The sequence below is a fragment of the Gymnoscopelus microlampas genome (genome assembly GCF_963454915.1).
Source record: "Gymnoscopelus microlampas genome assembly, chromosome: 13".
Lineage (NCBI taxonomy): Eukaryota > Metazoa > Chordata > Actinopteri > Myctophiformes > Myctophidae > Gymnoscopelus > Gymnoscopelus microlampas.
Genome location: NC_139950.1, coordinates 42,931,645 through 42,957,002, shown reverse-complemented (window position 1 = coordinate 42,957,002; position 25,358 = coordinate 42,931,645). Strand labels below are relative to the sequence as shown.

Here is a 25,358-nt window from a genome sequence, read left to right as displayed (position 1 = left end):
TTCAATATTTAAGTGAAAACAATTGACAGAAATTACTAAGGATAACCATAATTTTGGATATAGGGTATTAAATTCAGAATATGGTTTATACCATCGATTAAATGCACACTTTTACTGAATAAAAAGCAGGAGAACACATTGGCAGTATCCTTGCTCGCCTTAAATGCTTTAAGTAAGAACTCATGAAAATGAAGTTCACAGAATAGGATTGATGACATTAAATGGTAAAAGGGTGCGTTATCCAAAGCACTTTACATTTCCCCATTCATACAGACACCAGCGGAAACCATGCTCATTGGACACAGTTAGGGGTTCAGTGTTTTGCTCAAGAGCACTTTGACACGGAGCCGGGCATCGAACCAGGAACCTTCTGATTCAGAAGAGGCTGCACTACCTCCTGAGCAACTGCAGTGGTGGAATAAGTGAAGAACTTTTTACAAAAGTAGCAATGCCACAATGTAGAAATACTCTTTTACAAGCAAAAGTTACTTAAGTCAAAGTACAAAAATATTAGCATTAAAATAAAGTAGCAAACGTAAAAGTACTCAATCAGAATTCCCATTTGAGAATCATATATCATGCTATTGAAATACTGACCATTAACTACTGAAGCCCCATCTAAAACTCATTCACTGCCAGAATTATTTCTGGCCGCGTTTGCCCACTGCCAAGATTTTTCATTGAAAAAAAAAAGTACTCAGGAGCCGAGATACAGAATTTTTAAGTTTTAAGTTAACAAGGAAGTGGATGGGAGTCTATGGGAGTCTATATCTTCGAAATGTTTTAAAAAGTCGTTTTAGTCGTTCTTGGCAGGCATGGCTATGGGACAGAAGTCGTTTTAGTCGTTCTAGGCAGGGAATGAGTTAAAACGTTGGCTATTTGAAAATAGCCGATCTTCAAACTCACAACACGTTGCGAGGCAATGTGTTGAGCTTGTAGATCTGCCATTTTCAAAATATGTATTAATTACTTCATAAATTATAGCAAACCTTAATTTGCAGGGTTCGTAACTATAGTTTTCAAATAATTGTAGCGGAGTAATTTGTACAATATTTGCCTCCGAGATGTAGTGGGAGTAGAAGTATAAAGAAATGGAAATAATCAAGTAAAGTAAAAGCACCTAAAAAGTACATTACTTGAGTAAATGTACTCAAGTCAGTAGGCATTAGGGCATTAACTTGAAAATCAGTTAGTTGAGGAAATAAGAAAGAACACTTACTAGTTTCTCTCTTTTATTATTACAAATTTAACATAAGAAAAGCAAATGACATTGCGTAGGGCTGGGCAATATGACAAACAACGATTAATGAACAATTATATAGAGTAAAAAAATAAAGTAAAGTAAAGAAAATAGCAGATCTACATGCTTACAAAGCATTATGAGCTTGTAGATCAGCTATTTTCAAAATGTTTGTACACCACCATTGTAGAACAAAAAATAGAACAGGGTTAAAAATACCTGTAAAAACCCCACTTCTTTAACAAAAAAAAACATTGATCACTCAGCAGTGTGTGTGTTTGTTGGGATCATGGGCGCTGTGATCTCAAACGCTTCAATAATGTCCTAGGAAAGATGATAAAACAAAAATTACTGTTAGTTGTTGATTGTTTTATGTTATACAAATTGTGTGGATTGACAGCTCCATGAATGAGCCACAGGAAAAATAGGAATTGAGACCACACCATTGCAATAAATTGACTAAAGGTGCAATTTTGAATTACTTTTGCAAACATTTTCTAAAAAGGGCATGTTAACACAGTCACATAAGGAAAGTATGCACTCTCTGGCAGCAGCTCTCAGATTGTTAATATCATCCCAATTGCAAGTCATTGTTCTTTAGTTTTCTAGATTTGTGAAGGAGTGCCTTGTGTTCACAGGTTCAACTGAAACGGAATTGAATTATGATAGCGATTGGACAGCTCTAGACCATACAAATTACATACTTATATATACACATACAGTATTATGGCTCTTTATGCTTATGGATACATACTATACTATGGGTCTTTATAACCAGAGTTATTGTTTAAGCCACAGTGACACAAGCGGTGATTCTAGAGCAGTGATTCTATTCTTGAAATGGTCCATTATGGCCCACAGCTCCTCACCCTCCAGCTCTGCATGCTGATGGACATGATGCACTGTTTGCGGATGGCCGATTCTCCTTTGTCACCTTCTTCCCTTGATGCCTTAGGACCTGAAAGCACGCGCACACACACACACACACACACACACACACACACACACACACACACACACACACACACACACACACACACACACACACACACACACACACACACACACACACACACACACACACACAATAAACCTCATCCATCTATTCATTCACAAAACCTTTTGGTCTCTCCCGGGCATAATTCTTGCGCCATCCGACCAAACAGCCTCAAACTTGGCATGTCCCCCACTAGCAGGGCGGAATTTTGATACCATAGTGCACTTGGTGATACAAGCGCGAAATTTGGCACAGATGACCTTCATATGACCCTAATTGATAATCAACCTCTGGCCACATGGAATTCCTAAGATTTCAAGATGGCCACCACCAGTTTTCAAAATGGCTGCAACTGGGCCAATGTGTTGGACTATATCGCTTTGCTGGGGCTTATTTTAATATAAGAGAATATCTTCTGGAGGTATTCCTACCAAGTAAGATAAAAAATAACATTAGGTTCCAATATGGCGGCATATTTCCCAATATGGCTGCCGATAAATTGCAGAAATGTGCATCTGCTTATGGTTTATCCAGCTTGTAGTACTTGTATTTGTATTAATTATCATACACAGAATCCATTTATGGAACATTTGAAAGTGATTTATTAGCTTGGTAAAGCTTAGTGCTTACTTTTTGTTTTGTTATTAAGTCATTATAAACACATTCTCATTTACAATGGTGGCTGGGCAAGTGACAGGCCAGTGTACTAGCAACTGCAACCACAGAGGGGTGTGCAGATAAGTCCAAACTTAAAGCATTTGCAGTGTCCAGAACATGCTTTTTTACATCCACATCGTGTCAGCTTCTGGCATAATTTGGCAAACAGGACTGCACAAGAGTGACTGGCCCCATATATGTCCTGCTTGGAATGCACTTCACTTGCATTCACTTCCTTGTAGGAACTACTTCTATGAAGTTCTATCGTACATGAGTACTATGAACTCCTCAATGACTTGCATATGTTTATCATTTATTGCAACAGGTGTTGAACCTAATTTGGAGAAGTTGTTTGCCATGCTGACCTTTTTCCCTTTCCATGGAAGGACGAAACTGTGTGGCATCCCCTGAATGCATGAAAGAAGCAAAGACCTGATGACTTTAATTCAATAGCTGATGCAATTTCATGAACGGGATCCATCTGAGATCTTTCCCTCCTTCCAAAGGCAATCCACAGCTAATTCAAGCCAAGTCTTTGCACAAGTGAAACTGTTATGTCAACAATGTCAGTATCTGAGGCAGAGCTGCAGAGGATAGCATCTGACACATCATGATTCGCAGTTCAGATACTGACGTTATTGTCATAGTAATCTGCGTTCCCAGACGTTTTCGCCGGCTCGGCGAGGAACTTCTGGGCCAGAGCCCTGGGATTTGTGGGCGGGATGTAATTTACGCTCTGAATCTGAGCGGACACGCCTCTTACCGGTCTGGAGCTGTGCAACTCGTCTAAAAAGTCCGACGAGAGGCAAACAGCAATACACAACAATGGCGGTCGAAATTTCTCAAGGGGAAATTGCTTCCCGTCGATCCTATTTAGATGCAACACCCACTGCATGTGGATCCCGCCCCCTTTTCTTCATTGGCTGTTGATTTGAATCACAACGCAGTGGCCGCGCCCCCGCTGTCCAAACTCCGAGGCAATGTCTCCCAGACTATTGTCATAGCAGTTGCACTTGTTCATATTAAGTAAGTCTGAGACTTATTGTCAGTATCAGCTGAGAACGCAGGGGTCTTATAGACCCCCTGGTATTGTTGAGGTGGAGCGCCACACTCACCGTACCTACTCATACACTGATCCTGATCGAACCCATGACCATGTGATCCGAAGGTGAAAGCTCTACCGACTGAGCTACCCAAAAAGACACAAAGACTTGGCTTGAAAAAGCTGTCGAAGGACCTCAGATGGATCCCCCTTCATGAAAATGCATTAGCTATTGGATCAAAGTCATCAGGTCTTTGCTTCTTTCATGCGTTCAGCAGATGCCATAAGTTTTTGAATTTATTGGTGAACATATTGAAAAGTCTGTTGCCCTAGGTCATTAAAAAGCTACCAAATCACTTTAAAATGTGCTATAAATTGATTCTGTGTATGGTAATTAATACAAATACATGTGCTACAAGCTCATGTGAATGTACATTTATGCAATTTATCGGCAGCCATATTGGAAAATATGCCGCCATATTGGAACCTAATATTATTTTTTAAGCTTACTTGGTAGAAATACCTTCAGAACATATTCTCCTATATTAAAATAAGGGGGAAATCAAAGATTTACAGCCCCAGCAAAGTGATATAGTCCAAAATGTTGGCCCAGTTGTAGCCATTTTGAAAACTGGTGGTGGCCATCTTGAAATCTTAGGATTTTTGCGTGGCCAGAGGTTGATTATCAATTAGGGTCATATGAAGGTCATCTGTGCCAAATTTCACGCTTGTATCACCAAGTGCACTATCGTGTATTGAAAACGGCAAAATTCCGCCCTGCTACACATAAACTGGGGGTGTGCAGTGCTGTGTGCAATTCCATTGGACCAATGGTTTCCGAGAACCGAAAAAGTGAAGCTGACAACAATGGTACATCAGATAACAGGAGTATTGCACAACGGGTGGGGCATGAAATCGATAAAGATCAGCTCTTAAGCAATATTAATAATCCATTAGTTTGTGCGGTTGAACTATCCTTGGAAAAACACAAATCTATTTGGGTCAAGAGGTTGGGGAAACGATTTAGAAACCTATGTGCAAAGTGTTCTACTTTAGCTGACACAAATGGACTCATTTTAAACACCATAGGGCATATTTGACCATAAGGAAGCTCAAGGTCTATCTTTTGACTCTGTTATGAGGACTGAGCAATTCATAAACATGATTTGAAAATGTCCCAAGTTGGTAAAATATTGGACAATGAAGTGTATCTTGTCTTGTTCATGTTTCCTTGTTTGCAATGATGATTTTCAAGGGACGAAGACCCCCTTAAAAACCTTATATCCATTGCTTGTATGTAGTTTGCCAAAAATGTTAATTCACCCTCCCTCCATACAACAGCCACTGTCCAAGTCTGACTGCAGATATCCTCAAGTTTAGAGAGGGTTTCATATCGTTTTACTTTTCCGAAGCCAACATTTTATTTCAGACATCACTCCCAGCTTAATCCACGAAGATCAACAACTCTCGCTTTCCCTGCACCAAAGAAGAGGGCAGGGCGCCTGGGACCACCAGCCTGAGAACAATCAATATCCAAATCATCCAAAAGAGCAACTCCAAGAAGCTCTGGCACTCAACACAACACACAGAAGTGTGCACATGCCAAAAATTAAACAACGCTCTCTGCTTACCTCGCACTGTTCCTGTCAGATTACCACAGAACACTCAAGGAGTGTGTTTGCAGACACACTCCCACACACACACACACTCTCCATGATGATGTCCATTACTCGCAGATTTCCCTAGGAATCTCTCATTGAAATAGTTGACAAGCTTGACAAGCATAGTAACCAAAAGAGGACTTGGCCATGGACGAAACCATATGAATTTTAATTTAATTGTCTTTATTATCATTTTATAATAGTATTTGAAAGAACATCAATTCAATTGCCTTTGTCTCTGCGCATTATTGTACAATAATCTGTACAATAAGCTGTGCAGCTCCTTAAAGGGTTCATCCAACATTCCACAAACGCACACATTGATGTGGTTTGCATTTCAATTAATTCTGTGCTGTATCTAGATATGTATAGATTTATTCTGTGTCTGCATCCTTGGAATTATATAAATGCTGATCTGACAAACAGCACTCACCAATACAGGGCAATTTGTTTGCATCCAGGTACATCCTCGCCAAACCATCCTGCAAAACAAAGTAAAAATTCATGTACAGCCCCCTCAAGCTTCCAACTCTGCTTATGCAGAGCTATGCAGGACAGGTAAAAGTAAACTTTTAAAACGTCTGTTTAAAATGTAATAATGTGAACATTTAAACAGATGACGTACCCTGAGGAGGAATGAGGTGTGGAACATATTTTCCACTGTATGTGAGAATGATTTTGGATCGATGACAAACTCATAGTAGGAAATTGGAGTAGTTGCTGCAATTGAAAGAAAGACAACGAGATGAGATATTTTTCTGTTTGAAACTTCGTTATCATTCTTGTTGTGGAGTTAATACTCACGATCTTCATTATGGTAACTCGTCAAGAATCCCAGAATCCTCTCCACCTCCTTCTCGGTAGCCTCTTGGTGAGACTCTTCCATTTTCTTCAACTTGAAGACAAGAAAATTAACAGGATGCATTAACGTTGCAAAACTTGAATAACATCTACTTTAATGTACTTTTTTGACATAAGTGAATCTCAATAAGTTACAATTACATGCTGAGCACAATTCCTTATCATCCTATACTTCTACAAAGCCCGGTTCTCCTCAGTGCCTGGAGCAATTGTATTTGCACACAGCCGTTGACCATCAGCATGTGCATGGAACACCAACACCCGTTTTTCACTTTACCCAAATTCGAGCCGTTTAAGTTTGCTTTGCATGAGTTAAGTTCCTTGTGTCAGATTGAAAAACTGCAGAATGTTCCATGACCATTGCAAACCTTTGCATGATCGTCAAGCCATACAAAAGCTGGTAGGTGGACTTCAAAATAAGGGTGTTATTGAAGGGATAAGTAATGCATAATCAAATGCATTGAGCAACGCAGAGCTACTTGACCATCACAGCACACTACAGTACATAACGATTTGGGATGGGTATTGTTAGGATTTTAACGATTCCGATTCTGCTTATTGATTCCAGTTATTATCAATTCCGTTTCAGTTTTATAATTGTAAAAGAAAAAACAATAGAGGTCAAATGTTTAGATAAATATATCTTCATTCTTTAAGCTTTAATAATTAAATGAATGGTAACCTCTCATAGGTTTATTCCATAACACAATGGTACCCGGTAATTAATTAGGGTACGCGGTAATTTGAATTAGGTTCCTACCTACTAAATTTCGATACCCAACCCTATGCTAATAATCAGTCCTTCAAATACTCTCCATTTATGATGGAGAGTAATTTGGTTGAAGTGTTGAGGGAAGCATACTATAATTATTCAAATAAGAGTTACTTATTGAGAAACAAGCGTTTTCCTTCTGTACAATCAAGACTCAATAGTCTAATGATGGCAGTGCTAGATTAAAGAAAAATAGAAAGTCAAATTGAATTGTAGCTTTGGAGAATCATGACACCCATAGTATTAGCAAATCAGCTAGCAAATAAGCAATGTTATAGATCTGAGTTGCCCCCACAGTATGTTAACTTACAGAGAAAAAGACAAAACTAATTTACCTGAGTTGGCATGATCCTTTGGGCCGCCTTAGTGGGTGCCTTCCTCTGGCGCTCTACCCTTTGCTTTGGAGGGGGGGGCTCTGCAAGGAATGAGCCCATCCTACCAGAACCAAAACAATGGAAACATATAGAGCCACCATAGATATAACGGATTGTTGCTGTAGAGAAGTACATATTTCCCTACATATACAAATTGCTAATATTACAGTAGGATGAGAGTCTAAATAATTATAAATTAAAATGTCTTCTCTATTCTTGAAATAAAGTCAAAAGGCATAGATAGACAGACACCAATTCAATTTCATACAAGCTTACAACGCATCACTTGTAGATCAGCTATTTCTGCTTTTTTTACATGTATAAAAATGATCAAATGTGTCAATTTCTTTGTATATTTCAGTTATTTGTCAAATCTACCCTGTGCAATTTTTTATTACAAAGCCTAAAAGGCTTCATGTGTTTCAATGTTCAATTTCAATTTGTATTCGTGACAGCCCTACCACTCACATGTAATGGAAGGTTGGCGCAGTCTTGAAACAGCACTGCGCTCTCTTGGCTACCCTGTGCCAGGCGTCTTGGGGCAGGTAGCCATCGGCTGCAACTCCATTTTCCTCATCCTCGTCCTCGTTTTCCAGTCGGTTAAGCCCCATGAAGTTCAGCTGTCAGATAAAGAGACGATCGTGAGAGAAACATCCAACCAGCACGGTTATGTGTGAATAATAGGCTGGCGAAAAGTACACATTAGTGAAATCTACTTCACACTTTCACTCATTAGACTCACAAGGTGCTCGGCAAAGGCAGACGGGTCAAAAGCGTTGCCCTCGACAAACAGCTGGCTGGCCTTCTCTTTACACAGGTCTGAGGTCACGACCAGTAGCTGGGTATCCAAAGCCGCTTCTCGAGCCTGGCGGACTGGCAAGGAACAACTCATAAGAACCACCAATATTGACCAGACATAATTATGTTTAAAAAATAATCGCACATACAGGAAGTGCAGTGTGAATAGTAACACTATATTTTAAGGACTTATGGAATAAGAGAGGGTACCCTGCATATGATAGAAGGATGGAAAGGTATATGTGAGATATTCTGTAAACCCAACTTAGTCCAAAGTGGAAAAGTGTAAGTTTTGATCGGGTGACCATCTTCAGTATTTAACATTTACGTCCTTGAATAATGCACAATGAAAAATGTTTACATTACATTTATTACAGATTACATTACATTTAGCAGACGCTTTTATCCAAAGCGACTTACAATAAGTGTATTCAACATAGGTAGGGAACGAAAACTACTAATCACCAGAAGTCTTAAGTGCATTTCCTGCAAAAACAAGCAACCAAGAGTATACCTAGCGCTAAGGTAAAAGTGCAGTATATCAGCTACCTACTTTCTTAAACAGATGAGACAAAATAGCAAAATCAAAAGAGCACGAGCTAAAACAAATAAGTGTATCGACTAAACAAGATCCAATAAAACAATACAAAAAAATAAAACAACTGTACTGTACTGTACGTTAAGGGTATAATCACCGAATATGGTGATACATCTTGTTTTTTCCCAAGGGGAATATTTGTGTCAGAGGATACAATACATTTATTAATAATATGATATAAACCTTTTGCTTTTATAGTTTGGGGAATAGGCTCGTGCATAACAGTAGTCACAGGTTTTCCTGTTCCAGTTCATTTTCCCATAGCTTCGTTTGATTGGCTCGGCAGCAGATTTGAATGGCAAACACACATGAAGCTGCCATTTGTGTTTCTCCTTCAAATATGCTGCTGAGCCAATCAAATTAAGCTACCAGGAAAATGAAACGCAACAGAACTCCAACTTTAGAATGCCAACTTCAGGAAACCAGGGCTAACAGTTATACACAGACACAAGAGTTTTACGGATTTCTTATTATTAACAGCCATACCACAGTCTAATTCTCTCCCCACCAGTAGACCTTGTCCAAGAGTACATTGAGATTAGTTGCATTCAATTGCACCTACCATCTTTAAACAGTTTGTTTGCCTCATCCAAAACCTCATTTAGCTTGTTGTTGGCAGGACTCAGCATGGCTTCTCTGTCCTCTGTAAGAGACATACTGTATCAATGAACACGCAACCAAGAAGAAAACTGTCAAAGCTACCAGTCCAGCACAATTCTAAATGTCAATTATTACAGCATATACTCCACTGCCCTCGGTCATACTCACGTTGAACAGAGTTTATGAGCTCCCTGTACTTGCTCCGTATTTCTCTCCTCAGGGCGGGATCATCGTCCTCCTCCAGCAAAGCAGAGGCACCTTCATCAGCGTTGCCATTGTGCCGAGGTGTGGACCCTCCACCAGTTTTCTTTGCTCGTCTCATGTCTGTATAAAATGAATATCAAATATCTAAATGCTGAATCAAGCAACTTAAAAAACTGTCTGGGGGCTCACAAAAGCCTGAGTAGACAATAAAATGAGAGAAAGTGAAATATCCCTTTAATTTCTACATTAAGTGTGCTGAGAACCAAGTCACTATCCCTTGTGTGCACTGATGACCTAGTGTAGAATCTTTTCTTCTAGGCAGTTCTAGGCTTTTCCTTTTCTTGTCTTTATTTGTCAGGTCTGCATGACCCACACTCTAAAGCAGTGTTAGTCAGTCCCCACATGATTTGGGGGCCCCCAAATAACAGGGAAGTGACAATATAATGACTTTTAAGACCTTTTTAATACCTAAAAAAAAATTAAAAAGACTAGAAATCAACAAACTATACTATAAGTAATAAGTAATGAGGCCTGAAAATAATAGCCGATTTACAAGCTCACAACGCCTCTCAACATGAGTCGTTGTTGAAGATGTGGTATTTTCACAATATTGAAACTGAGTCAAACAAAATGTAACTCCTACATTCCAAGTGCTCATCAGGGTGGGGGGTCCCCAGTTCAAATATGATTATTTTGGGGGTCACAGCCTGAAAACAAAAAAGGTTGAGAACCACTGCTAGAGATCAGTGTTTCTCAAAGTGGGGTGCGGGGACCCCCAGGGGTCCTTGAGGGCATTCCAGGGATCCTCAGATTTCCTCTGAGATGTAGTGGAGTAGAAGTAAAACATATTGAATATTGTAAATACTCCACTAAAGTAAAGATACCTCAAAATTGTCCTTAAGTATAGTACTTAAGTAATTGTACATAGTTACTTTACACCACTGCAACTATCATATGTATTTTTTTTATCGATTTTGGCATTTGCAGACACGAAAGTAAAAGTCAGACTCGATATATCCATGGACAGTTTTAAAATATATCTTAAGACACCTTTTTAGCATTGCCTTTACATGTTTTTTTTTTGTAATCCCCTGTTTTTTTTCATTGATTGTCCATTTTTCTTTCATAATTATTTTTAATTAATGAATTTATGTTTTGATCTGTAAAGCGCATTGGGTTGGTTGCACTTGCTGTATGAAATGTGGTATATGAACAAAATCTTAATTTTAAAATACAGTACATATATGATGTGATGTCCTCACTGTTTTGCCTGATTCAGTACCTTTTTACTATTATTTTAATGTTGTTTTATGCTTTTGCTATTTTTTTTTTACTCTTTAAGCTTTATTGTTAAGTTAAAGTTGTACCTTTTCTGTGGTTGTATTCTTGCTCTGTAAAGCACTTTGAGCTGCATTTCATGTCATGAAAGGTGCTATGAAATAAAGTTTATTATTATTATGGTCTTGATCCAATGCAAGGGTAGTTCCTTCTTCCTGAATCTGGAAACCTTGTGTTAGCATCACCGAAACAACCCTATCATCACGATCTTTAATCTGCTTTAGATGAGTTAATAGTGATTTTATTACTGACTCAAAGCACAAAAATAAACGTGTTTCTACTGGTATTTAGTGAGTATCTGTAGAGACAGTGACCGTTGTCATTTTTTAAGATTAAACTTTGACTTTTTAACATCTAAGTGTTGTTGTTTTTTTGCAGAATGGCGAAGAATATCGATGTTTTCGCCAGGAACCATGATCTAAGTGATCGACTAAAGCCTTTATTTATACTCAGTAAAGTAAAGTACTAAGGTGTTTCTGTTTGTTAAAATACAATATTTACCTTCATCCAGATGCAGAACCGCGTCTCATCAAAGGAAGTTGTGTTGCCAGATTGTGTGAGAGAAATAAACATGTTTATGATGTTGTTTTTTAGCCCAGCACCCACCAGTCGATGTGCCTTGCCTATTTCCTTTTCAGAGAAATAAGCAACCAGGTCTATGAAAACAAGCCCAAAAGAAGCGTGCAATGTAACATCTGCTATTTTCCACAAAAAAATAACTGAAAAAAGTGGAACATTTTATAATATTTTGGAAACATTTTAACTACACAAATCTTGTATGGGGGGGGGCCTGGCATAAAATATTTTCAGATGGGGGGTTTCTTGGATACATATTAATCTAGGGGTCCTTGACTGGAAAATGTTTGAGAAACTGGTTTAAACAGCAATAGGAAACAAGTCCAGTAAGCAAATACACTTTAGAAATTAGCCCCAAAAAAAAGCAAACCGCAACTACCAACATTTGCAACTTTACAGAAAGACAAGCTCAATTTCGCTTATAATAATCAGACACGGCAACCCTAACCGGAAGTAATATTTTTTTCTTCACTTTCGATGGCAGTTGGTTGGAATCCAGTAGTTATTGTCGCATTACCGCCACCTTCTGTTCAGTGTGGAGCACTGTCATCTCTCCACTGGGTGTCCTCATCAGTGGTGGAAAAAGTACTCAAATTGTAATAAGTAAAATAGTAAATGTATCAATACTGCAATGTAGAAATACTCTGTTACAAGTAAGTCAAAATGTACTTGAGCAAAAGTATAAAAGTACTGGTATAATCAAAATGTGCTTAAAGTACCAAAAATAAAAGTAACCATCAGAATTTCACAGGTTTCAAATGTATAAAAAATCATAGGCTTTGTTGGGTTTAAAATCATCTTGGCTGACCTTGTATATTGAACTGTACTTTCCTGTGCCTTTTTTTTGCAAACTGCTGATAAAGTATTCAATCAATCAATCAAATACATGTCTACCTTCCTTTCACTTCTGCATCCCAACATTCCTGATATTTCTCTGTCACTTTCTAAATGAGCAAAAATAGCAGATTGAAAAAGTCGACATGACATAATAGGGCTTATGTGGTTAAACATTTCATTTGGCATTAGTTTACAGAGTGGGAACACGTGTCTGCAGTGGCTCAGGATGTAGAGCGGCCACCTTGGACTCCAAAGGTTCCAGGTTTGATTCCTGGCTCGTCCTGGCCGAGTGTCAAAGTGTCCTTGAGCAAGACCCTGAACCCCTAATGAGCAGGTTGGTGCCTTGCATGGTTTCCTCCGCCATCGGTGTGTGAATGGGTGAATGAGAAGTACATTATAAAGCGCTTTGGATATTAATGCAGGTGTGCCTCTACAAGGCTTGTAGATCAGCTATTTTCACAATGTTTATCAGTGGAACAAAATGTAATGTCTCAACTCCTACAATTCCAAGTGCCTGTCAGTGTGGGGGGTCCCCAGTTCTATGATGATTTTGGGGGGCCGCTGCCTGAAAAGGTTGAGAACCACTGGCCTAATCAACCGTTGTGAAGTAAAACCATAATAATCACAATCATAGTGATCACCAGCAAAGCAATATGCACCAAATGACTGAACCCGTGGTTCCTCATACAGAGCAGGATTACTATTGCTATAAGTATAACACATCATCAATAGGGTAAAATTAACCTATCCACTTCACATTCTCTATTAGTGGCTGAACAATCGAATATTGGTTATGATTAGTTAACCTAATTCCATTTGACTATGAACATTTTTGGAAAGAGGTTTGTGCCACAAACAATAAAGTGAGATTGCCCAAATATGGTGCACCATTATACCCTTTAAACCACGGGGACTTTAATTGTATAGGAAAGGGATTGTTTATAAGCTAGTGTTTTTATAAGCCAGTTAACATAAACAACTCTCTTGCATATGAAGCTGTGAATCAATAAGAAAATGAGTCCCTTAACACACGTGTTTCCCAAACACTGGGTTGGGACCCATTCGTGGGTTGCGTACCCATTTTGATGGGTCGTGAGTAAATATCCCTTTATTTTAACTATTTAGTTTTTAATCATTTCAAAAGATTTTCAAAACTTTCCAAAGAAATTAAAAAAATGTTCATCAATTAAAAACAAATTCAAATATTTTTCTAAAGAATTTCATGAATAAATAAAAATAACAAATCTAAGAAATTCCATATTTGAAAAACTAACTTTTAAGAAGTAATGAAAATAGCCGATGCGTTGTTGTAGATCAGCTATATTAACTAGTTTGGATTGTGGGAAACATCAAATTTCTCTTGTGGGTCTCGAGCTACAAAGTTTGGGAACCACTGCCTTAACCTACGTGAGCACAAATATTTAGGAATAGACTTATACACAACATTCAAAAATCATTAGAATTTATTTTCAAATTACAGTCATTATTTTCATTGTAAAGCTAAGACAGAACATTTAAAATACATTTTAAAAAACATTCATTATCTGCTGTAGCAATACAGTAATTATACATTATGACACCAATTAAGGATTTGTTGAGAAATATGTTGATATTGACAAGGGCTTTCACATGCCTCCTAGTTCACTGGTTCTCAATCTTTTTCGTGCCAAGGACCCCCAAATTGATATGCCGCGGACCCCCACTTGAAAATATGTTGTGCCAGGGACCCCCAGAAGCAAAGATTCGTGTTAAAAATGTTCGCCTTTTAGAATAAAGATTTAAAGATTTGCAGTTTCATGATTTTTCTAAAATAGCAGATCTACAAGCAGTGCCGTGCTATGAGCTTGTAGATCTGCCATTTTTGAATAGCCAAAGTTTAAAATATGGATAAAGGAGTTAAAATGATTGTGAAGCTTTATTGACTAATTTAGCTGGGGACCCCCAGGCATCCCCGCCAAGGACCCTTGGGGGTTCCCGGACCCCACTTTGAGAACCAATGCCTAGTTGATACCATCTGTTGTGTGGCTGGGTGAAGCCCTGAATGTGGCTCTGATGTGCACGCCTATTATGGGTCTCTCCCCTTTCACCTGGTCTAAGAATGGAACACCTGTAGGCGAGAGATGGGGAATCCTGCAAGGGGAGAGAGACACAGGCCAGGCATGCAGATGGTTTGTGGAGGAATCTATTTCATACCTTGTCATCCCTTATCATCCCTTCTTTCTCTCCCTCTCATTATTTTTTTTTACCACTTTTATTTTATCTCAACATCACCCGCGTAGCCTGCCTGCAGTTCCACATCTTTTGTTTCTTTTGGGACTGGATCTCCAGCCGTTTTTTGGTTTGGTTCATTTTCAGGTTATTTTGTTTAAATATCACTTTATTGCGTCTCTTATTGTGGTGTCCCTTTTTTATAAGTTGCCATCTCAGTGAGCCTTGGTTTATCAGGCTGTAACACCGCCTATTCTGCCCCCATAATCAGATGGTCTTATTGCCTTGATGCGCATGGGCTTCATTGTGCAGCATCAAGGCACATTCTTCCAGCTCTTTCTTCACTTGACTTGCTTCTGGTCTGTCTTCTGACTTCTTACACAGCATTGACTTGATTAATCTTTGCTGCAACAGTAACAAAAGATTAAGTGATCTATAGCAATATTAATTGACAGTCTAACATGATTATGTTTGCAGCAAATTCCTATATTTCAAATGTACATACCTCACGAGGAAACCTTTTAGAAAAAACATCTGGAAACTCCTGATTTTCTTTGAGCTGCGTAAAAATCTGTAATTCGAAGTCATGGGGATTTCAGTCTGGTATCCAGTAGTCAGACATGTACAACATAACAATTATATTCAATTTATTATGTAAATGGAAATGGGTGTCCAAAAACTAAACTTAATTGGCCAGGAACTCATGTAACTAAACTTAAACTAAACTGAAATTTAAAGGAAAACCGTGAAAATAAGCTAAATTAAAACTCATCGAAAAAATGTAACTAAAATCACATTGTTATACAGTACATGTACTGTATATACAGTACATTTGTGTATGTGTGTGTCATGCTAATAATGCCTAAAAGATGATCTAACTCATAAATGATAAGTTATATTAATGACAACACTCACCGCTGCTCTTTCCGAACGAGTATCGAACTTGCAAAGGAGTTCAAAGTATATCAATCCCAAAGCAAATATATCCACTTTTCTGTCGTAAGTGGCCTCGATCCTCTATCATAGAAGAACAAAAATAAAAACAGGTATTATACATGTCATGAACAAATAACATACATAAGAAACATGCAAAACTGCACAGAGAAAGTGCTTTGTAAATGCATTATTAATGTAGATGATCTTACTTGTTCAGGTGCCATGTAAGGTGGAGTTCCTGTGTCTTTTGTCCTCTCCAGCAGGTTCTCGTCACTCTCATCATCGTCGTTTGTGACCAGCCCAAAATCACCAATCTTCACCTCTCCATCACGTCCAAACATGATGTTGGCAGGCTAATCATTGAAGACCATGGACAGCAGTTAACACAAATAAATATCCAATTCCATGATTCATATGGAGCAAAGAAAAATAAATATGTTCTGAGTTCCGTGTCACCTTCAGATCTCTGTGGATGAGTTTCTGAGAGTGGATGTATTCTACTGCTATAATTGTTTGTTGTTTAATAGGAAGACTTTCTTCCTGTCTCTTGGGGTCTTCTCCAGCCTGGTTCCTCTCCTTTATCCAATTCTTAAGCGTTTTTGCATCACATAATTCCATCTGAATGTATAAGAACGGGGTAGATGGATCACTGCTAGACCTACAGAGTAGTGAGAAATAAAGACGGATATAGTGAGATCAAATTCCCTAAAATGTTGAATATGTGAACAATTGAGAAAATGAGATTTGTACTTACTGGGAAGTGCTGTAACTGTCAGAGTCAGGATCATACATGTAGCCTGAATCTTCAGTCCAATCCGTGTGGTATCTCACTATGTTAGGATGCTGAAGATTAGCCAATGCACCCACCTCTCTTCTGGCTTTTCTGATTGCAAAGAATTCACTCACATAATTAATTTGAAACTTTCAATTCAACTGTAACTGTCAGTAACTGAAACTTAAATATGTTTTACAATTACCATGCAATTTATTTACACTTTTATCTAACTATATAAATGGCGAGCAACTTCCGCACCCTGGGTGCGACACCCCACAGCTCTGTTATCGAATAAACAACGCACCGCCAGACCACATGTCGGCAACTGACTCGCCACGGCGGCCGCGCTGAATTTACGCCTCGCGTAGGGGACATCTCACTGCTCACTACAGCTTTTCCACCGCGCAACATAATTAATTCTACTCACCAAATGTCGGACAAAACGGAAGGGGAGGCAGCTTCGTACCGTTTACCCTGCGCACGACCTCATCACCACAACAGCTGCCAGCCGCTGCGGGGGTTTTTTCCTTTTTTTCAAAACTTTTTTTTTGGTCACCATTTTCTCCAGGCACCATTTCTGGTGTAACGTGCGGCAGCATGCGCTGGCTTGCGCCGCCATTGCACTCTGCCCATCTCCTCCACACCAACACACACGCAGCTCCTTTGCTTCAACCCCCCCCCCCCCCCCCCCTTCTTACGTACCTCCTTTGTTCCACCCAGGCCGTTACTTTCACTTCACTCATGTCTCGATCACACTATGTCCGTCCTTCACGTGCCATGTTCATCCCAAACACAAAAACAAACAAGTCGGGTTGCCAAGTCGTTGGCATGCCAGGTTCTCTAAAAACAAGCGCCAGAAACAAGCAACCACCTTCATGAAAAAAAAAAACACACCGAAGGGGTCCGCCATGTTCCAGGGGGGTCCCCGCGCGGCCCAACACTCCACAGGGGGGCCGTCGACCAGCAGGGGGTCCGCGGGGGTCCCCCTCAAACATCAAAAATATATTTTTTTCAATTTTTTTTTTTTTTTTTTTTTACTTTTCCACAGTTTTACTCCAGCAATTTGAGTACCCCAATATACACGCGGCCACGCTGGGCCCCGTGCGCGGCTGGGGTTGAGGGGGGCGTAGCCCCCCGAAACTCTAGTATCTATATAAATGAAGTACTTACTCTTTATAGCGCACTATCTTTATGGCGTAAAACATCTCCTCACGCTTTAGTCTTGCCTTGTAAACACGGCCAAATGCTCCTCTTCCAATACACTCAATTGAATCAAATTCTGATTCAAACCTGAGATAAACACATACAGGTAAACATCGTAAAAAAAATATATAGATAGATATACAACAGTATTAATGATAAACCTTGAAATGCACGTATAACGCAAAGCATTGCAATCAAGGTTTACATTTGCCATACCTTGAGACTGCTGATTGGTTACTGACAATCACACCATCCTGAAGAAAAAATAAGAAACAAGCATCTCATGTAAATGTTCGAAGAAAAACAAATTTAAAAGTCTATATTCAAAGGTCAGTGGGCCTACCTCTTTGGTCTTGTTACGTATCCCTTGGAAATTTGCGGCAAGTCTAATAAAACAAGGGAAGAAAAATCAATTGTAGACATGGGAAAAGTATCAGCTTATGAGGTCTGCAAAAGCCTGCTTACCTTATTTTGGGCTTGATGTAAGGGGTTACTGCCTGAAAAGTGGGAGAGGAAATGACAAGTTTAATAACAGCCAAACCCAAGAGATGACAATGGGAACAAAGTTAGTATTTATGGACTCTTCTTACAAATATACTGTAGCACTGTTAAATTAGCAGTGACATATACTGCAGCTAGTAAAAGGTGATTGTCACTATTTTGTTAAAGTTAGAATCTGGGACTTATTTTAATGAATAAAAGTTTATTTTAACCAATCTTTATGGTAGAGTACTGTATGTTACTACAATATAACAAGCATGTCCGTTGTATTGAGATATTGAGAAATTTCGATCCTTGTGTTGGGTAGGACACCTACAGGTTATTTGACACAGATGGATTGGACAATATGCATGGGTTTTTGACTATTGTTTGGATATGTTTTATACAATAAAATAAGTAGTTGTTGCAATTGCTTCTCTCCGTTGGGAGAGGGAGACAACAGACATAAAACCTACACATTGTAACTTTAATGGTTGGTATTTGGAAACCAGCTAAACGGGGAAATACCGAAATATGAATGGGGCAAACAGGGACTACATAACATAGACGTGATGCTTACCATTAATTACCATTCCTTAGCCATCACTTACCTCTTTGGTTTGATTGCCACATATCTCATTATATGCACGTTTGGCAGCTTCCTCCTTCTTTTTTTGTTTAAATTTCTTGCAGTAATAAACAAGGTCACTCCGCCGATGTGTGAAGTTGGGTTGAGTGATCCCTGTTTGATTAACTGGTGCAGGTGCAGTTATTACTGATGTCTGAAAAGAAAACAACATAGTAATAAGACATGTACAGTGAACTGGGGCAAATGTTTTAACAGATAATTGTCCATTTGTAAACTTGGACAAAAAGGTGTGAATCTTACAGAGTCAGCAGGATCTGTTTGCTCCATGCTGTTCAGGGCATGTTTGGCTTCATTCTTATCCTCTCCAACACTGTTGGGATAAGTTATACCATTTATCACAACTCTTTGGGTGAACCTGTGGAATATTTTTGCAACATTTGCAAAGCAACATAACTTTAAAAAAATAATTAAAAACAACTAAATATCTCATATACAATTAAGCAACAGCCTGGTGGAATGGGTGCAGGAGAGGGGTTTTAAGAAGCATGCCATGAGACAGTCAGTTGAATCTTGAAGGTATAGTGTAACTTAATGATAGCCTATCCACAGGTTCCCTAGGGCATGGTGGGCATCACTTCCTGTTGATTTGATCAGGTGTCAGGGATGAAATCGACAGGAAGTGATGCCCACTATGTACTAGGAAACTTGTGGATATATTATACAGAAAGTACATTTTCAGGTGGGTTGCCAGTTTTCATCCAATCAAGAGAGAGAGAACTCATACAGGATACAGGATAATCATAGATTTGAAATTGATGAAACAAAAAATTAGCAGACATAATTGGAACTGGAACACAAAAACTCAAGCTGATAAATGGCTACTCTAGCAATGATTACTATCAGAAGAATGTACTTTAACTTTTAAAAGTTTGTTTTAAGTTAAACATTTTGTTTATTAAAACTTTTAACAAACATACTTCCCACAGTTAAGCCTAGAAGCCGAGTTGACTAAAGTGCTGCAGCACATACCAACAATAAAACATACATAAGACAAAACATAAGAAAACTGTAGAATTCAATGAAACAGTTATACAAGTATCAATCAGGGTCTAAAAGCTAAGGAAGACCGGGTGGTATTCCCTTCTGACACTGATGGCTAAACAATTTTAATCACATAAACAAATCCACCCATGACGATGTGGAGATTTCAGCAGGCTGTATTCAGTGCCACGCGACAGACTTGCTATATTCAACTTACAATTTAAGATGATGAAAGCCAGAGGTAACCTCGTCGTATCCGAGATGTCGACATCCTGCCTTTTCGTGCGGTTTTTCATTGTCATTCATTGTAGAATTAAACACTCAACAAAGCTATGAAAAAACACCATTCAAACGGAGCGACACTGTATTCCTTTTTACTCGGAGCTTGTGTGTAGGTCTACTGCCAGTCGGGTCACTCACTGCTAATAGCGCTCCTGTCAACGAACTTGAAGTAGCAATATAGACCCCTTAACAGACGACGTCACACTGATAAGAACCAGTATGCGTGCAACCAGTATGCGCGCAATGAAACCCATTCTATCAGGTCTCGCCAGGACGTGCCACACTAGCCAACACACAAGAGGGGGTTGGGGTGTGCTGAAACTAGCGCACCCCGAAACAACAGGTTGGAAATTGATTGCGTGAAACAATCACCTGCGCATCCAGTCTCAATGTTAGTAATAAAGAATGAGTTGGTCTATAAGTTTCGATTTCTAGAAGATTCCTGGAAGTGACGTCATCATGGGATTTTATTGGCATATTATAATAACCTATAGGGGGCGCAAATTATAGCACTGTCCCTGTAGCGACGTATTAATTGAATAAATGAAATGACCTTTAATGTATTTTCTAGCAAAACTAAAAAATAAAAGCCTGGAGATCGAGGCTACCTTTAGTGTTTCTCAAACAATCCCAAATGTATTTGGCCGCGGACCCCCTGAGAACGTTTTGTGCGAGGAGGGGGGGGCAGAAGAGAAGATTTGTGTTAAAAAGAAAATCGAAATTATTCAAAATGTTTGATATTTTTCAAAGATTTTGCCAACATATAAATGGATAGTGGTTAAAGTGGGGACTCCCTGGAACTAACCCAAGGACCGCTGGGGGACCCCGGACCCCAATTTAGAAACAATGCCCCAGTTGGGCCACGGACCCCCATAAATCAAGTGTACAAATGGAACCAAATGGACCCACCAAAATTACTCTTAAAATGTCCATTTCTTCCATGTGTACACTGTCAGAGTTACAGGCCTCTAAGGGTCCATTTGGTTCCTATCAATAATGTAGGGACCCCCTGTATGGTAACCGCCCAAGGACCCTTTAGCCTACATAAGGACATCCTCACCTCAACTGATAAACTGCATCTCTAGGCTACTGTAGCTGACCATGCGAAGCAGTACTTGAGCACTAATAACTATAACATATTTGGGAACAAACAGACAAGAGAGAGAACCTTTACATCATAGTAAATAATGTTTTATTTTCAAATTAAAAACAATTACTTGCAAAAAAATATGTTTTATTCATGATATAATTCTTTAGATTTTAGGCACCATTACTTGTGTAATTAGTGTAAAACATGTATGTACCTATGTTTTCCTTTGACCATGTCTTTGATAACCGTGTTATGTGAGCTCATGAAAAGGCAAGCCATTCCGTATTGTCAAAAACAAGTACACCTAAGAATGACATGATTAGAATAGTAATGACGATAATGTACCACATAGTGTCATATTTATTTTAAAATAGTCATTCCTGCTCATAATTGCAGACAGGCTGCTTTGAAAATCTGATATATATATAATATATCACACTGGCTTCCAAATAGTAATAAAATATGCAATACCATGTAATATTTGAAGGCACCAAGACCTTTTTTTACGCCCGGTTTATCATAATTGTCCTGAAAAAGAGCTGTTATAAAAATGTCCATAACATTCATTTTATCCATTATTATTGTTTTAAATTTGCTTTGAGCTTCGAAGTGTGTATGTAAACTGCTAACAGGATAGTGAGGGCTTTTACATGTCTCCTAATTGATACCATCTATTCTGCACCCATACTCAGACAGTCTTGTTGTCTTGGTGCGCATAGAGCTTGTTTGCAAGTGTCAAAGCACACGTTTCCAACTCTTTCTTCACTTGACTTGCTTCTGGTCGGTCTTCTGGCTTCTCACACAGCATTGACTTGATTAATCGTTCCTGCAACACATCAACAGCAACAAAAAAGCTAACTGATTAACCCCCCTATGTAAATATTAATAACTTACTGCAGTCATGTATTTCAAATGTACATACCTCACCAGGAAACTTCTTGGAAAAATCATCTGGAAACTGCTGATTTCTGATTTTCCCCCAAATCTATAATTCATTCAGTCATATGAGTATGGCAGTATGGTATAGTGATGATAATCTGTGGGTACCACTACCTGCAATGGAAGCTGAAGGTATATACCGGTAGGTAGCATCGTATTATTTCAAGGTCTTCAGTAGCATTTCAAGGTGGATTGAAAATGTATGTTATTACCATGGATGGAATTCCTCTGATCCCAGTCTATGACTTCCACTAGATGGCACACTAACAGTCTGCAATTGGAACTGGACTGTCCCTCTTTATTTTACTTACCTTGTTGTTTTTACCATGGTTACCAAAAGAAGCATCTGTTTACTTTTTTCCCCACTGGTGCAGCTCTAAAATATTAGCACATGTCTGTTTTCATTAAAATAATGGCAGACGTGTTCAACTAAACAGGTTTGTATTTAAATATTGTTTGTAGCTCAAATTCTTATATTTAAACGACAATACACAGAACATGGAAAAGTTTGGTCAATAATTCAGATCTAGTTTTTGCAATATAAAGTCAAATAATATCTATAATAAGCCTATTGTTTATATCATACACCATTTTATCTATAGTCTACCATTGCATTATTATTATTATTATAGATTTGGGGGGAGTTTTCTTTTTCCTTATTTTGTTCAAACTGTTATTTGTGGTACACGTTACAATTTGTGTTTCGAATGTGCTTGAAGGTGATCCTAATTCGTTTTGCTACTGATCTGCTGTCTAGTGGACCATCGTAGGACAGAGAGGGAATTAGCAGTTAATCCCTTCATGAAGACGCCTCACCGGTTTGCCCATATTGTAAGCTGAATGGACGCATACGTCTCACAACCAGCCACTTATATGCAATTCAGATGTCAAGAAGAGATGCCTGCTCATAGAAAACAACAACCAAACAAGATCATCAACATTTTGTGAGTAGGCTAAAGGTTGATTATTGTGTCCTCATGGGGGAAATTAGGTCGCTGCTCTCTCCAATTCTTCACCTGGATCTGAACAACTTTGATTCAACAGAAGCAGAGGACAGTCGGTATGTTTTAACGAGCCCTCGATCCCTAGAATCATGTGCAAGACTCGGTGTCAAGCCTGTTGAACTTTTGATTAAATCATTGAATGAGTTCATTACCGAACGTCATGACATGCCATTCGAGGCAGTGACGGTTATGCACGAATCCTATGAGAAGGAATGCAGAAGGCGTTTGAAACTGTGTCGAGAGGAGAGGGAACGGATCGTCAAGGAGGCCGGGGACAGAGGGCAGGGCAGCAAGAAACTGATCTCATCTCTAGAAACGGTCCTCGAGGTTTCAAGTCTGAGTGCCAATTATAAACCAAAGAAGGAGTTGTGTTCTGCAGATGAGAATCAGGGTTGCAACGACAAATCCTCTAGCAGGTCCACCTTTTCTGGTGATAACAGACAGGAAAATGGACTGAGACCAGACAAGAGCTCGGCCTCCTCCAGCCTTAGCTTGGGAGATCTCAGATACTCTCCAGCCACTGAAATGCAGCTGGAGAGGCTCACGAGAGACATCCAGAAGAAGATGAACGTCACCATATCAGAGACTGATCGCAAGATTGCAGCTCTGATGCTGATGAAGCACCAGGAGGAGCAAGCCCGTCTGAAGCAAAGTCTACAGGAGGAGCAGGAGAGACGGGAGGCCCTCAGACAGGAGGAGGCCCAACGCACCGAGACAGAGAAAAGGAGGAGAAAACAGTTAATGCAGAGCATTCGGCACTGGCACGACGAGCTGGAGGCCCGCAGAAGGCTGATGGAGTGTCAGGAGAAAGATTTAACAGGACTACGCGAGCAGGAGGTGCTACTGCAGGAGGACCGCTGGAGGAGGCTGACGGAGGAACTCGAGGCTCAGCGCCGGGACAGAGCAGAGGCCTCCAGGAGAGAGGCAGAGCTACGCAAGCGTTACCAGGAGAAGATGCTCAGAGACAGGGAGCAGGTGGAGGAAATGGAGAGGGACAAGGAGAGACTAGTTGCACTGGCGAAGGAGGAGAGAGCCAGGAAGACCAAAATGACACAGGAGAGACGAGAGAGGAAGAGGCTGCAGCAGGAGAACCGCCGGGAGCTGCTACAACACCTCCTTCAGAAACAGAGGGCAGAGCAGCAGCTGAAGGAGGAGGAGGCTCTGATGAGAAACACCGTGGACGGGAGGCTGCACCGCTGCTGGGAGAAACACGTCCAGGCCGCGAAGGCCCGGGCGACCGAGCTCCAGGAGCGCTCGGCCCGGTCGGGGGAGCAGATCCAGAGAGCGCAGCTTAAGGCCGAGCTGCAGAGTCAGCAGCAGCTGAGACACAGGCAGCTCCTGGTCCAGCTCAGCCAGCATCGCACGGAGAAGGCCTCCCTCACTGCCTCCGCCCAGCACCAGGACAGAGCTCAGAGAGCCCACCAGAGCAACCGGGACCGGCAACTGTGCCACCGGCGAGTCAGAGATCGGCTGCAAAGGGAGGAGGAGGACCAGCGAGCGGCCACAGAGAGCTACCTCTCCATGAAGGAGTACAGGAGGGAGAGGTTACTGAGGCGGCGAGAGAAGACGCAGGAAGAGGCCCGCAGAGCAGCTCGCGCTTCCTTCCATGTGAGGGACAGAGTTCGGCATCACACGCAGTGTCGCACCTTTGACCAAATGGCTCTGGAAGCTCAGATCACTGCCTGCATGGGCCGTGTCAAACTGTGAGATAAACACCCCGCAGTGTGGCTTCATATATCTGCCATATGCACAAACATTGTTGGATGGGTAAATGGTTTAGCTTGCCAGGGGTTAATAGAAAGTGTTTTCTGCAACACACTGCCAAGTACCCTTTGTAAACTTTTCAATTTCAATGGAGGGTAGAGATATGTGGACTAGAGGAATAATATGAATGAAGAATGTAAAGTACCACTTCTGATTGCTTATTAATTAGTATCATTATTATTGTTGTTGTGTGCAGTACCCCAACAATAGCTACTATTATTTAGATACTTGATTTCAAGATTTCATAATGTGGCTTAAATACTAAAAGGTAGGGTTTCATTTAGCAGTTAGTGGTGTGATTGCATTAGTGCCATCGATATGCCTCAGATCATCATGTAGAATGAATAATATGTAACTTTTTTATTTGTCCAAATATTTTTGATAAATGTTTTCTTAACCAGAGTTAATCTAGAGTAAAACACATTTATTAATATAAGTAAGCTTTGCAGAGCCCTGAGGCCCATAGTTCTCCTGTTTCCTTAGTGTGAGGTA

At 39.9% G+C, this 25,358-nt stretch overlaps 3 protein-coding genes across 4 annotated transcripts; 1 reads left to right on the top strand and 2 right to left on the bottom strand.

Annotated features, from left to right (window-relative positions):
• Window positions 1-1,219: 1,219 nt before the first annotated feature.
• On the bottom strand, window positions 1,220-11,754 carry nsmce4a (NSE4 homolog A, SMC5-SMC6 complex component). Of its 2 annotated transcripts, none has more exons than XM_084075926.1 (11): window positions 11,644-11,754; window positions 9,769-9,924; window positions 9,563-9,643; window positions 8,347-8,477; window positions 8,073-8,224; window positions 7,566-7,665; window positions 6,402-6,492; window positions 6,223-6,317; window positions 6,031-6,079; window positions 2,110-2,198; window positions 1,220-1,564 (listed from the first exon to the last, which is right to left on the bottom strand). In XM_084075926.1, exons 2-11 carry the CDS (start codon window positions 9,920-9,922, stop codon window positions 1,499-1,501), a joined length of 1,008 nt encoding a protein of 335 aa, XP_083932052.1. In that variant the 5' UTR covers window positions 9,923-9,924; window positions 11,644-11,754; the 3' UTR covers window positions 1,220-1,498. The 2 variants fall into 2 exon arrangements, with proteins under 2 accessions (XP_083932052.1, XP_083932053.1); XM_084075927.1 differs by having other exon boundaries at window positions 9,769-9,917; window positions 11,635-11,673.
• A 2,318-nt stretch (window positions 11,755-14,072) lies between these two features.
• On the bottom strand, window positions 14,073-20,411 carry LOC311059157 (interferon-induced, double-stranded RNA-activated protein kinase-like). The gene is made up of 13 exons (XM_084076841.1): window positions 20,005-20,411; window positions 19,047-19,116; window positions 18,769-18,939; window positions 18,143-18,174; window positions 18,021-18,063; window positions 17,894-17,931; window positions 17,645-17,764; window positions 16,454-16,582; window positions 16,156-16,357; window positions 15,909-16,052; window positions 15,679-15,780; window positions 15,269-15,334; window positions 14,073-15,168 (listed from the first exon to the last, which is right to left on the bottom strand). The coding sequence occupies exons 1-13, from the start codon at window positions 20,091-20,093 to the stop codon at window positions 15,031-15,033; spliced, it is 1,344 nt and encodes a 447-aa protein (XP_083932967.1). The 5' UTR covers window positions 20,094-20,411; the 3' UTR covers window positions 14,073-15,030.
• A 2,664-nt stretch (window positions 20,412-23,075) lies between these two features.
• Window positions 23,076-24,809, top strand: LOC311058669 (uncharacterized protein; the record flags this gene model as incomplete). Its single annotated transcript, XM_084076132.1, has 1 exon — window positions 23,076-24,809. One exon carries the CDS (start codon window positions 23,076-23,078, stop codon window positions 24,807-24,809), a length of 1,734 nt encoding a protein of 577 aa, XP_083932258.1.
• Between the last annotated feature and the right edge of the window lie 549 nt (window positions 24,810-25,358).